Source organism: Pleuronectes platessa, chromosome 15 (assembly GCF_947347685.1).
Source record: "Pleuronectes platessa chromosome 15, fPlePla1.1, whole genome shotgun sequence".
NCBI lineage: Eukaryota > Metazoa > Chordata > Actinopteri > Pleuronectiformes > Pleuronectidae > Pleuronectes > Pleuronectes platessa.
Window position 1 is genome coordinate 8,081,780 of NC_070640.1, and position 12,525 is coordinate 8,094,304.

The 12,525-nt window shown below is 41.0% G+C and overlaps 1 protein-coding gene across 2 annotated transcripts; it reads right to left on the reverse strand.

The window, feature by feature from the left end:
• Positions 1-3,239: 3,239 nt before the first annotated feature.
• Positions 3,240-8,109, reverse strand: yipf5 (Yip1 domain family, member 5). 2 transcript variants are annotated; one of them, XM_053441619.1, is made up of 6 exons: positions 7,980-8,109; positions 6,278-6,392; positions 5,730-5,902; positions 5,035-5,180; positions 4,709-4,890; positions 3,240-4,456 (listed from the first exon to the last, which is right to left on the reverse strand). In XM_053441619.1, exons 2-6 carry the CDS (start codon positions 6,382-6,384, stop codon positions 4,294-4,296), a joined length of 771 nt encoding a protein of 256 aa, XP_053297594.1. In that variant the 5' UTR covers positions 6,385-6,392; positions 7,980-8,109; the 3' UTR covers positions 3,240-4,293. The 2 variants fall into 2 exon arrangements, with proteins under 2 accessions (XP_053297594.1, XP_053297596.1); XM_053441621.1 differs by having other exon boundaries at positions 6,278-6,413; positions 7,980-8,074.
• Positions 8,110-12,525: the final 4,416 nt, after the last annotated feature.

Sequence of the window (12,525 nt, forward strand, 5' to 3'; positions counted from 1 at the left end):
ATTAAAAGTAGCGACTTTATTTCTCGGATATACTTCAGGAGAAACACCTCTAGGTGATCCGTCACTTCTCGTTATAAACACACCTTTAGCGTCTTTTCCCACAATACCCTGGTGCACTACGTCACACACTACCTTTCCTTAAAGGGGCAGGCCATACCTGCAACACAACAGCTCTCGGTCTCATATACAGATGGCAAGAGAAAGCAGAGAGGGATTTTTACACACTGTCTGATAAAGATTCCGACAGTAAAGGCAAGGATTACTGATGGATAAGGTTTTCTTTAACAAGTTAAGTCTTTCATTCTCACTTTCCACCTTAAAACTATAAAATGAACTGAACTATGAACTAGTTCAGAATTTAAATGGTGAACTATGAACGTGAACTATTCATGTTTACTTGTGTGAACTGAACTTTGAACTAGTTCATGAGAGGTATGAACTTGCAACAACACTGGTAATGGGACGGCTGCCTGTATTCACAAGAAGCGAGTAAACTAGTCGGCTATTTAAAAAAAAATAAAAAGCCTTAGGATAATAAGGGAGGATTGTAGCAGCTCAATAGTTTTGCACAGTCACAAAACTGATGGGATTCCTCAGGACCCGCTCATGGTTAAGGTACATTGTGTGTATTCAGGGTACATGGGGAACTCAGAGAAAATGCGAAATTGAAATATTTACACTGTTTTATGGAAGATAAGCAAAATAAGATGAATAATGTGCAATCAAACAACCAATAAATCCACCAAGGCTGGGCCGACTCACACGAACCCACAGAATTACCAAGAATGAATGACTCGGTGAAGTTTCTAAGAGAAGAAACAAAGGGCAGGGGGGGATGGAGTCCCTGCTCTGTTGGAAATGTCAGTTTAATGAGCACAGCAGAGATGATCCGTAACCTTACTCAACACTGTCATCTGGAGGCACTCGAGTGTAAAGGTTTTAGGAGGTGGTGAATAACAGGAAGCCGAGTCTTCCTGTTTTTAATAAGCCTGTTGTATTGGAGCTGTTTCTGCCAACAGTCCACCAGTTTTTTTTCTGGACTATAATAAAATCCCCAAAAGAAGGGCAACATGTGTGAAAACATGTGACCAAGGGTCCCAAAAATCGTATTTATTGTCTTAATCTAAAATATTTTAGGTGCACACATCATGGATTTGACTGAAAAGTAGTGTGAGCAAGTCAGAGAAAAGTTTATGTTGTTGAAAATTGATTGACTTGAATTGCCACACTCAATCTATTGCAGGCTAGTCTGTACCACAGGAAATGATTCTCAGGCAAAGATATAATCTGTATTTACACAGGAAGAGACTGTTTGTGTGCTGGTCTGCATCATGGTGACGATACAGTGACTAAAACCACTGAGTTCATCCTGTCCCTGTTATTTTAATGTCTCCTGTATATGAATATTGATTATGTAACTGTATCCAGTGTATTGCTTGTACATTTAATTATTTGAGACGCAATCATGGGTTCGATCAAATATCAATAGAAAATACAAAACAGTTTGATCTAAAATGGCAAAGCTGATCCTGAACACAACATTCTGTAATGTTTATCTGTAATGTGAGTTGTCCCTTTACTTTGACATGTTAGAGCAAAGTTCCACACAGGAAATCCGGTAAACTATCCTCACTTCCCATCAGAGGAAAGCAAAGGGAATGGGTTTTAATTGTTTGAGGTGCACAGTAGAGTTCAGGGAATTCAAGGGGTTCAGATAGTCTCATGTCGAGTAGGATGAGAACAAAGACTCAGGAGAAGCTGGACATTTTGGAATGAGCTCTCCTCTGAGCTGTCTCTGTCAGGCTCAGGAGGGAATCTGTGAGATGCCCTCGAGGGAATACAGACGCAAGATATTGAAAACCTGACAATCTCAGCTAACGGGCTGGAACCAGACACTGTACATTCGCAGAGGGTGCGTGAATGTTGATGGCTGGCTCACTTGTATATACCCTGAATATAAACTGACCCAGAGAACGCAGAGCTGAGGAGACACAGAGCTACAGAATAATATGCGAGACGCTGCTCGTGACATGTACCAGCAATGTTTTATTTAGAGAGAAACCAAATGCTTCACTGTGGAAGTGCGACACTGGACACTTTCATACATAAAAAAAAAATAAGAATCTGACGCTACAAATACAAATATAGGTAGATTAAACCTTCTTTTTAACTTGATATACAAAACAGATTATACATGCAGAAGATGCACATATAAACACGTGGCTATGTGAAAAAGTGGTCTTTTGAGACTGAACAGCTCCTGCTAGGTTTGCTTGAAATGCAAAGCATCTCCTTGATGTTGAGTTTGCTGGAATAGAAAAAGCACTCAATCCAAATTTTTTGAATTATTCATCCCTGCCTAACTGGGTTATCAACCATTTAAGGAGCCCTCCCTTTTTTGCAGTTTGTGTATGTTAGGGAAAATGAAAACCCAGAGGGATCTAGAATATACAGACAATTCTGTTTTTACCATAACATTTTTTACGGTACCTACAGTATAGAGTTTATAAAGCTTTGCTAAAGAATGAAAACATTGATAAATATCTTAATTTTAAGGGGACCTTTTTAAAACAGCCTGAATTGTGGGTTATGCTCTCAAAGATATAGTTGTAGTTTCACTTATCAAGAGGACGATATGACAAAATATCCCATTATTTTTTACAAAACTCCTGTGAGTAATTTCACCAAGAACCGATCCATAGGTGCTGATTAAAGGCAACACTCTGCAGAAAACGTGACACGGTGGCGTGTATACACAAGTAGAGGATTATCCTTCAATGGATTTGTTACAGTATTTTGAGCTCAGCTCAGCTTGTAAATGTTGAGCTCTTGTATTTTGTGCCTGAGAAATAAAAAGGAGACGTTATTAACGACGCTGAATATCTGAACAAGCTTTAGTCGGTGGTGCAAACAGATCCAGCATAAGAAAACACTTTTCATGCAAAATTATCTTCCATATCTAAAAAGCAAAAGCAATGGCGTGGGCTAAAAAGCATGTAGACTGTTTCCTTTGATCTACCTATCAGCTGTGATAGAATCTCCACAGGTTGTTGGAAACTGGCATTTCGAATCATACACCCACTTGTTCCTGTGCACATGGGACTTTCCTCTGCCACACAGCGAGCACTGGAGGTCTAGAGGCCAGATAAAATCCATGGTTCAGTCTCACAGAGGTTATGCCACCGCTTATAATTATCTGCTCGACCATAGATTGTATCATTCAACATCACACTGCAGAAAACCTTCAAAGACAACTTTAATGTACACGAGAAGACACGATCGACAGATGACACATCATAGCATACAAAGCAAGCTGATGCTCTAATAAAGATTTAAGAAATGTAAGGGGTGCAAACTACACAGACACAATATGTCGGTACATGGACATATTTAGTATCAAACTATTCGTTCTGAATATATTTTCAATTTTGTTGGGTTTTGAGAATTAGAACGAGTTTTGTGTGCAATCTGTACTTCCGTCTTCCTGAAAGGCATCGAAACTGGAATGAATCTCAAGAGAATGCAATAAAATGTTACATGAGAAAAGCAGAGCTGCTGATTTTATATCAAAGATCAGGTCGCTGCTGTGATGAGCACATGGTGAGATTCATGGCTCCTGCCTCCCAGAGAACCAAAGATACTTCTCTATCCTTTCTGGGTGGAGAGGTATAGAGAGCAGCTGTAATCTTGCACAGAACAGATGTAAATGCTTCCCTTTATCTTGCAGGTGTGGAATTTACTTTCTAGAAATGGTTCACAAAAGCCTGAGCAAAAATCGTTATACATGGCGTTTTCCACTGGCTTCAAATAAACCAGAAGGGTTTTGCTGAGGGTTGGTCATCTGTCCGCCTTGGAAATTGAGAACCTTTTCCCACTTGTGCCCAAATCTAACTATCGGGTTCCCATTGTGTGAAGTTCATGCTCACTTCCTTCCCCTCCATATGTCCTTAAAATCATCGGACTGCAATAGACCCTTTAAGGCCCAACGTGGTGCAGGGGAGAGTTATTCGTCACCAGGTTGATTTGACAGCCCTCTCCTTTAAGATGCATGAGGGAAGCAAGGTGGAAAGTAGACGATGGGTGAGGTGAAACACTCCGGCCTGCACATGGTCAAGTTGGAACGCTGTGAGAGGTGGAGGCTCATAAAAGAAAAATAAATCTTGGTGCCATTTCAAACAGCAGCTCCTCTTTTCTGTAATAACACTGTAATTAGCCAACAATTACACTAATTAGACTGACATTACAGAAATTGGAGAGCAGTTATTTTTTCAGCTGTTATGTCGATGATTTTCTTTAGAAGACAGAGATGAGCGCAAAGACCCCGTATAAGAGAGCGCAGGGGTAAGCCACCAACAGCTGCTGCCCGTCCATGGCCAACGCCGAGATGAAGATCTTTGAGGCCGAGAGGCTGCACCAACCGATGATCGCTGAAGTTAAGATGATACCCACCAAGCCCCTAGAGAGGAAAGAAAGAAGAAGCAGGACGTTATCTTTTGCTACGTCAAAAAGTACCTGCAGTAAAGGAGCATTTATAGAATTTTACTGCATGTGGAAGATAAACAAATATGTGTTTATCTTCAGTTCTTAACCTTTGCACTCTATCCAGTACATACAAATGTATCTTTGTTTTTACAACTAGACAGTGTCTTGAGTTGTGTCTATACACAGAAAATCCCTGGCTTCATTTACAGGTTATATCAACACTCACTGTAAAGAGAGGAGGACTCCGAAGCTGGAGAGGAGGATCATGGGGAGGAGGCAGTATCCCAGCACGCTGGCCACACAGCCGAAGGACACGCCCGTCATACTCATAAGGTTGAGTAGACAGTACATGCCGAGGCAGCCGATGGCGCTGATACCGTAAACATAGCCAAACTGGATCTTTCCTGCCTGTGAATGGAAAAAAACAAACAAACATGGATGCATTCACACGATGACGGCCGTACAGGTGGGTGTATATATTGTATATGTGCAGCAGTAGAGAATAAAGTATTTAATAAATGACCATTCACTAATGTTAATCAAATTATTTACCAGGAGGAGTGTTGCTCCAAAGGCCAAACAGAAGACCATGGGGCCCGCGAGGTCCGTTTCGTTCATGATGCTGCCGTCTGCTGCTTTCAGCGGATGCAGCACCGTCAGGGTCTTCTGCCAGATGTGGTCAAAGTTGATTCCTAATTCTGAGAGAGAAGCAGACGAATGGCACATTAGACACAATGGACATAACTTTAATCAAACCGTCTGTAGAAGACAATCATTCCACAAAAATGCTAAAAAAAACACTAGAGCCACGCAATGGTCTCCAAAATACATGATTATTGTTATTGATAGAACCATTTATTACTTTTGTTACTTTATGGGGAAAGCAGCTATAATGTATTGCTGCCATTATCGCACTCAATTTTAAATTCCCATGCTTTTGGTTGTGTGTAAGGGCACGAAATGTAAGTTTATTTCTTTATTCAAATTATTATCAACGTTAGTTAATTTTCAGCTTTGAATTAGAGACACGGTAGATAATTTAAATCTTCACTCTTTAGCAACCGTAGCAACATATGACATTAAGGTTTTATCTGTTATTAATTAATTGCAGAACTACAAATATATTATCGCGGTTTACAAAAACAATACACAATGAGAAGAACAGTAGTAAAAGCAAAGTTGGAGGAACTGTACAAGAGCCACAGGGCTATGAGGAGGTCAGATCCTCCAGGTTGTGGTTCACCTACCTTCTAACAGCGGTGGCTCGTCATCAAAGCCACTGCTGTACAATGATTGTGCCGGGGATGGAGTGTAGGTCTGTGCGGGCTGGAAGATTTGTCCCGTGTACGGCTGCTGAGGCTGCATTATCCCTGGGGTAGCGTAGCCCATAGGCTGGGAGTAGTCATACTGACCGTATTGCCTGGAAAAACACACAGTAATTAGGTTAAATAACAGTCTTTGACAGAAGGACAGAATTTCTCAGTTCAAATTTCCATTTTTCTTCACAATGATGAATCCCAGTGAGGCAGAGTAAACATTAAAAAAATTGTTTGCCATTCCGTTGAAAAATCTGCACCTATTCTTATAAAACAATCATCCTTCCTCATCCTAAATACAAACTTGGATGGAAGTTTGAAACTCACGTCAACACTTGCTGTTAAATAAAGTGTTAAACACAGGTAAGTAAAAAGTCTTTAGCAGCTAAAACAGCACGTAAATAATGAGAAGCTGTGTTGCTCTTGGAGGAGTTAAGAGCTGAGGGAGAATTGAGAAAGGATGACTCCATTTGACTTACTTGTTTTCAGTGTTGCTGTTGCTGTAGCCATAGGCGGCCTGGTTTTGGTCATCTACACTGTAGCTCGACTGGTAAAAGTCTGTGTTTAAGTTGTCAAACCCCGACATCGCTCAGTCTGGAAGAAACAGGACGAGAACTGATCAACTAGTGAGTCTGCAGTCAGGTATTCTAATCTATATACTACACGTTACACACTCTCTGCCAACCTTGTTCCTTTCCTGTTTAAGCAATGACTATCACATTATTAAAATCCTAAATGCTGTTCTGTTGAACAATCATGCTCTGTGATAAATTAGGTCACGTTGCCTACAGACACATTCTACACGTTTTCCTTGGACTCAGAAATGTTTTTATGATCAAACCAACATTACAAGAGACAGAATGTGACTAAGTTAACGTTTAGTTATCCACAGAGGATTGAGCATCAAATAATGTATTTAGTAACTACATTATTATTATTACTTTATAAAGAAAGTACAACTCCAGCATCAAACAAAAGTAAAGAGTTTATCTTAAAGTGGTATTGACCTGTTACTTCTTATTTCATGAACTTAAAAAGGGGTACAAAAGTTACAAAACACTGTATAATCAGTTCTTCACCACAGCCATTCTGACACTTTCTGTATCCAGCTAAGGAGTTTTCATTGGCTCTTTGCTGATTCCTTCAATTTGCGAAGATAACATAATCTGTAATGTACATATTCAGCGTTCAAGTCCTAAGAGCTGCATGTTGTGTTTCGTGTCTATTGACCGTGGAACATCTCCATCCAGACTTTGCTGATATTCAGTGGAATCCATTCTTCCCTCTATCCGTGCTTCTGCTGCAGGTAGCCACACAAACCTGAAGCATGTCATATCCAGCCCTAAGCTTGAACAGAGGACTGGTGTGTACTGAAGGCTAACTCTGTAGGGTGCCAAAAAGACCTAAGCACGTGACACTTAGTATTTACCAATTGTCACCATGTGACAGGGCAATAATAAATATCACAAGACTCTCATCAAAATCAACATAACCTGTTAATAGATCTGAATTTCGTGCGTAGTTTTCACTGGTGATGAAGCAGCTTTAACCCTGAAAGCCGGAGAACAACAAAACCTCGCAGGTGACATTTCTATAAAGTGAAAATCACTATGGACATGAAAACAAGACCAGGTTTAAACTTGCAGACTCAAGGGCCGCCAACAAGTGTTTAACTAAAACAACATTAACCGAGGCTGCATGACGGATGCATGTTATTATCATCAATAACAAAAAAACTTTGATCGACAACACGCAGATTAATGCAACAATAATCACCACTGTCCACTGTCCATCCTCTTATAAAGACAATCTGATGATTTAAAACACAGCTAAAGAGGCTAACTTGTGTAGCTCCACACAACACAGGGACATAATCTGGTGTTAGCGGGATATTATTATAAAGTGCGTCAACTCTCAGACAACTGGACGACCGCAGCTGATCAGAGATAAAACACGAATCTAATCGAAACACTTGATAAACTGCTAATCATTGGGAGGCTAACGTACCGTTAACTCTGCTGCTACTTGGTGAGCTAATGCTAGCTTAATAACAGCAGTTGCGACCTGGCCTGTATTTATTTTTTGTGCCTAACGTCAGCGGTGGTTTTAATATTTCACTATCTTTCGTTCAAATGATCTTTATCCTCGAGACATGAACTCAGCATGAACGCCAACTGTTACCTTTGTTGTTGACGAGTCCGTCCGCAGCGCTGCCAACTTGTTTGCGGCTGCTACGTGTCAGGAGCACAAATGTAAATCTTCCGGGATGAGACCGGATGAGACGGAATGGACCGGAAGCGGCGAGGGGACACTCAGAATCTGCCCTTTGGAGAAAATGTAGCGCGACCTACAGATTGTCAGTGGTATTACACAATCGACGTCATCGACTGAGAACGCTACGTGCAGAAAATGAAAAATGAACAGAAACACAAACTTGCTCTTTCTGGTGGTGACACCAAGAAAGTCTGGAAGGACCTTTGTGAGTTTTATATTGATCCTATTTAATGAATTTTCATTATTTGGGGGAAATGTTGTTTTGTTAACCCCCCCATTATTTTCTTCATAATAAATTCGATTTTGTTTGGCAAAACATGCATAAATGAAATTTTAGCAATAAAGTATCATCTTCTATAATTTGTTCTGAAAGATGTTGAACAATATGTAAACCTGTTTCATTGAAAATCTTTAAATTCGAGAGGATGCTTACATGATTCATATGTATATTGTACAACACCCCCAGCTTGTTTGTTTGTATTGTCCTGTGTGTTATTTTATACAACCCCAGGTACACTTGTTTCTTATTCTTAAGTGTGGAGTTAATTGTCTCTCAAAACTGTGATGGTTCGTGTGAGTGGTTGTTTATTTGTGTAGCTCAGCCCTGGGATACTCTGGTGACGTGTCATAGATGGATGGAAGGATGAGTGGCAGGTCCGTGGACAGACCTTGATGATGAGAGGTCAGAGGACAATGATCAGAGTGGTTGGAGCAAACAGAAAATCTAACTCACATCTCCATTCTGTGGTGAGCATCTCAGAGTAGACACCATGTCCAACCTTAAACTTTCCACTCATATCTGCTGAAAACGATTTGATGTTAAGTAAAATATGGTGATGATACAAAATGTATTGAGAATACCAACTGAGCACTGAAAGGTCACTTGTACCCATTTAGATAAACATTAGCAATATATAATTCTTTATATAATGATTAATAAACAACCACAAGACTTTGGGAAAAACACAGAATTTCTAAAGAGACACGGGAAGACATCTGAAACTACTTTGCCCATCACAGGTAGGTATGAGACCCCTGTGGATTCTGAGTCATCGTCTGAGGAAACCAGGGTCTGATGGTAACAGAGACAGAGGGTAGAAGATAATTTAACAGGACAAGTGCGGAGCTCCAGGCAAGAACAAAGGTAGTCTCTTTCATCAGGAGGCAGAGGAGCCCATCGATCACTCGGCCCGTGCGGGAGAGCTGGGCCACTACCAAATACCGCAGGCGGATCCATCCTCTCTGATGATGACAGATAATGTAAAATAATTGGCTGATGACCTCTGCTGGGAGGAAACAGGGACGGAAGGGGACGGCGGGCTGAGACATCATCAGGGAAGTTGGCGTGACCGATAATGAATGGCACGATACAAACGAGGGACAGAAATTAAGATAAATTGTCGATCCCTTCTCCAGTACAGGACAGATAGGAATACAAAATGATCAACTATTATCCTGGACTTTTACTCTGCAATTATTATTTTTTTAATTATTTTTGCCTCTTTTAGCTTAAACTGAAACATCTCTCTTATCTATTATAGTAAACTGTTTGAATTTCAGCCATAGATTAAATGCCTGAGTGTCAGGAGAAACTAAAATTTCACAGACTTGGCTCTAATCCTAGCCCGGAGTTATAAAGGGATTTTGCCCTTTTCTTGCCAGGAAACTTTGTTACCATCACTAATGTTGTGTCCCTCGTTGAAGACTATGCAGCCAACTGGATCCAGGACTTTATGTTGAATCACGTGTTCCAAGATTGTTCTATTAAAGGAGATATACTATGGTCATTTTCAGGTTCGTAGTATTGATTAAAAAGGTTTACCTGCTCTAATGTTCAGAAAAGCCTATCGCTCCTCTTTTCAGCCTCTGTCTGAAATGCTTGGCTTTAGCTCCTGTCTCTTTAAGGCCTCAGGTCTGCTCTGATTAGCCATCTAATCAATCTCTCTGATATGATTGATCAATTTCTTCCAGTGCATTAACGTCTGTAGGAAATGTCGGGCTCCACTCATGCTTTACCTGGCTTTGTGAGGGGGCGTGCCAGACTAGATGCATGGCATGCATTATGCAAATATGGGCGATTATGTCACATGACATCACAATGATTAGAAAGTCTCTGCCACACTACTACCGAGGTGTTTCTGGAGATTCAGGAGAAGTGTTTCCTGTCGGGGAGAGGAGCTTCTCCACTGTGAACTTTGTGCTTTTCAACTTTGCAGATCTTTTACAGACACAAAAACACAGATAACTCACCAGAGGAAAGAAAAACTAAAAAGGCACAATACGGCTCCTCTAAGGTTTGTTTTTATACTGAACAACAGGCAGATGCAACGTGGAGCACACCAAATGTTGAGGTGGATGAGAATAACAACAGAAAACAATAATATAATATCATTAACAAACGTCTCGGCTGTGTAGGTCCGACGTGGATCATGTCACTGTTTTCTCTGCTGTGGAACAAAATCAATTTGATGCACGATACACAAATTCCTACAGCAAACGCGAATCATAAGCAGATATGAGTTGCCTGCCCTCCACTGCCTCTCATCGTTCCTTGCACTTTAAATCATTTCCAAACTTGAAGAACATGATTCTTCTTAATCCACTTAATGAGAGAAAATTGAAAAGTGCCAGAGAGGGTAATTGAATACAGGGCAGTGTGTTGCTATGCGCCGTCATAATTGCCTTCTTTTATAAAGTCTCTGCTGTAATCCTGCTGTCACTGCCTGGGTGGATGAGTGGATTAAAACTAGTGAATTTCCTCACACTGCTGCAACTTCTCGTCTCCATCCACCTACCCCAGCTTCAATTAGGGTTTCTCTCTCCGCCTCCCCGGGATCAAGGGGAGAGGAAGAAGAAAGATATCTACCTGTTTTATCACGAGTTCTTCTGTAGAAAAAATGGAAGCAGAAGGGAGATAATATTCCTCCTTCTCCACATAACATGCAATAATGAGCGCCATACGCACACAGCTCTATCTTTACAGCAGGAATGGATGCAGACGTTTCCTCGGTGCATTAAGAGAATAAATTCCGTCAAATCATTTAATTCAATTTCCTGCCGCCCCGTTGACATGACTGCTGCACAGATCATAAATTAATAGGCATCTGCTTCTTGCGCTCTCCTTTCTCTGGAGCAGCTCTCTTCACTCTGTGAGCGAGTCTCAGTACGTACACGAGCCATAAAAATAACAAACAGCAGCTAAAGTTTGTCTGCTCCCAAATGAGATTTCCACCCAATCGAGATTCAGCAGCTCCCGCTAAAATGATATCATCGTGAAATTATACCTCATCCCAGAATAGTATGATCACACCGAAACTAAATGCAAAGGATAACAAATTTGTTATTCTGAGATATCCGTGCTTTGTTTGTCGTCCACATGTGTAGATGAACACATATAGCCAGTGTTGTGCAAGTTCACTACTCTCATGAACTAGTTCAAAGTTCAGTTCATACAAGTAAACATGAATAGTTCACGTTCATAGTTCACCATTTAAATTCTGAACTAGTTCATAGTTCAGTTCATTTCATAGTTTTAAGGTGGACAGTGAGAATGAAAGACTTAACTTGTTAAAGAAAACCTTATCCATCACTACCCCTTGCCTTTACTGTCGGAATGTTTATCAGACAGTGTGTAAAAATCCCTCAGATAATAATAAGGTGCATCGGATCTCGGATGTAGTTGCTGAGTCTGCGTCTCTGCTTTCTCTTGCCATCTGTATATGAGACCGAGAGCTGTTGTGTTGCAGGTATGGCCTGCCCCTTTAAGGAAAGTTTGTAGTGTGTGACGTAGTGCACCAGGGTATTGTGGGAAAATACGCTAAAAGTGTGTTTATAAGGAGAAGTGACGGAGCACCTAGCGAGTGTTGCTCCTGCTGTATATCCGAGAAGGATCCGAGAGGACTGGCCGCATTCCAAGTAAAGAAACATCTCCTCCTCCTTCTTCACGGAGCGGTCCGGACGGCTGGTTACCGGCCAGACAGCGAGCCAAGCTAACCAGTGACAGGGGCGGCTCCTGGTACAGGCGACATAGGAGACTGATTTATCATGACGTGACACATGCAATGTAAAACAATACATTAACGTCACACCATCATCCTCTAACCCCGGGGACTCACCGGAGGTAGAAGCGCTGTGAAAAGCGCTCCGCCTCCTTTCCTCGCCCATGTTAAATACTTTGGCTGTTCGCACATCCTGCGCAGAAGCCCATTGCGCAGGAATTGCGCACAGAGCTTCTTTTTTTTTTTAATTACATTTTTTCCTGTTTTTATATTTAATTAATTTAAATTAAGATATTTTGCAATTAATAGGAGAAGTCCTGCCAATTTTAAGTGCCATATTGAAAATGGGAAAGAGTGGGATTTGAACCCGGGTCGCTCTTGCTAGAGACCAAACGCGTTACCGACTAGGCCACTTCAGATGATGGTTTCCACCTGGAACTAAACACATCAAGATG

Excerpts from the sequence above, each read along its gene's own strand:
- yipf5 (XM_053441619.1), bottom strand. The coding sequence starts at position 6,384 with ATGTCGGGGTTTGACAACTTAAACACAGACTTTTACCAGTCGAGCTAC. Across the intron at positions 4,891-5,034 it reads TTGGAGCAACACTCCTCCTG|GCAGGAAAGATCCAGTTTGG; the intron begins GTAAATAATTTG and ends TTCCATTCACAG. Across the intron at positions 4,457-4,708 it reads GGAGTCCTCCTCTCTTTACA|GGGCTTGGTGGGTATCATCT; the intron begins GTGAGTGTTGAT and ends TTTCCTCTCTAG.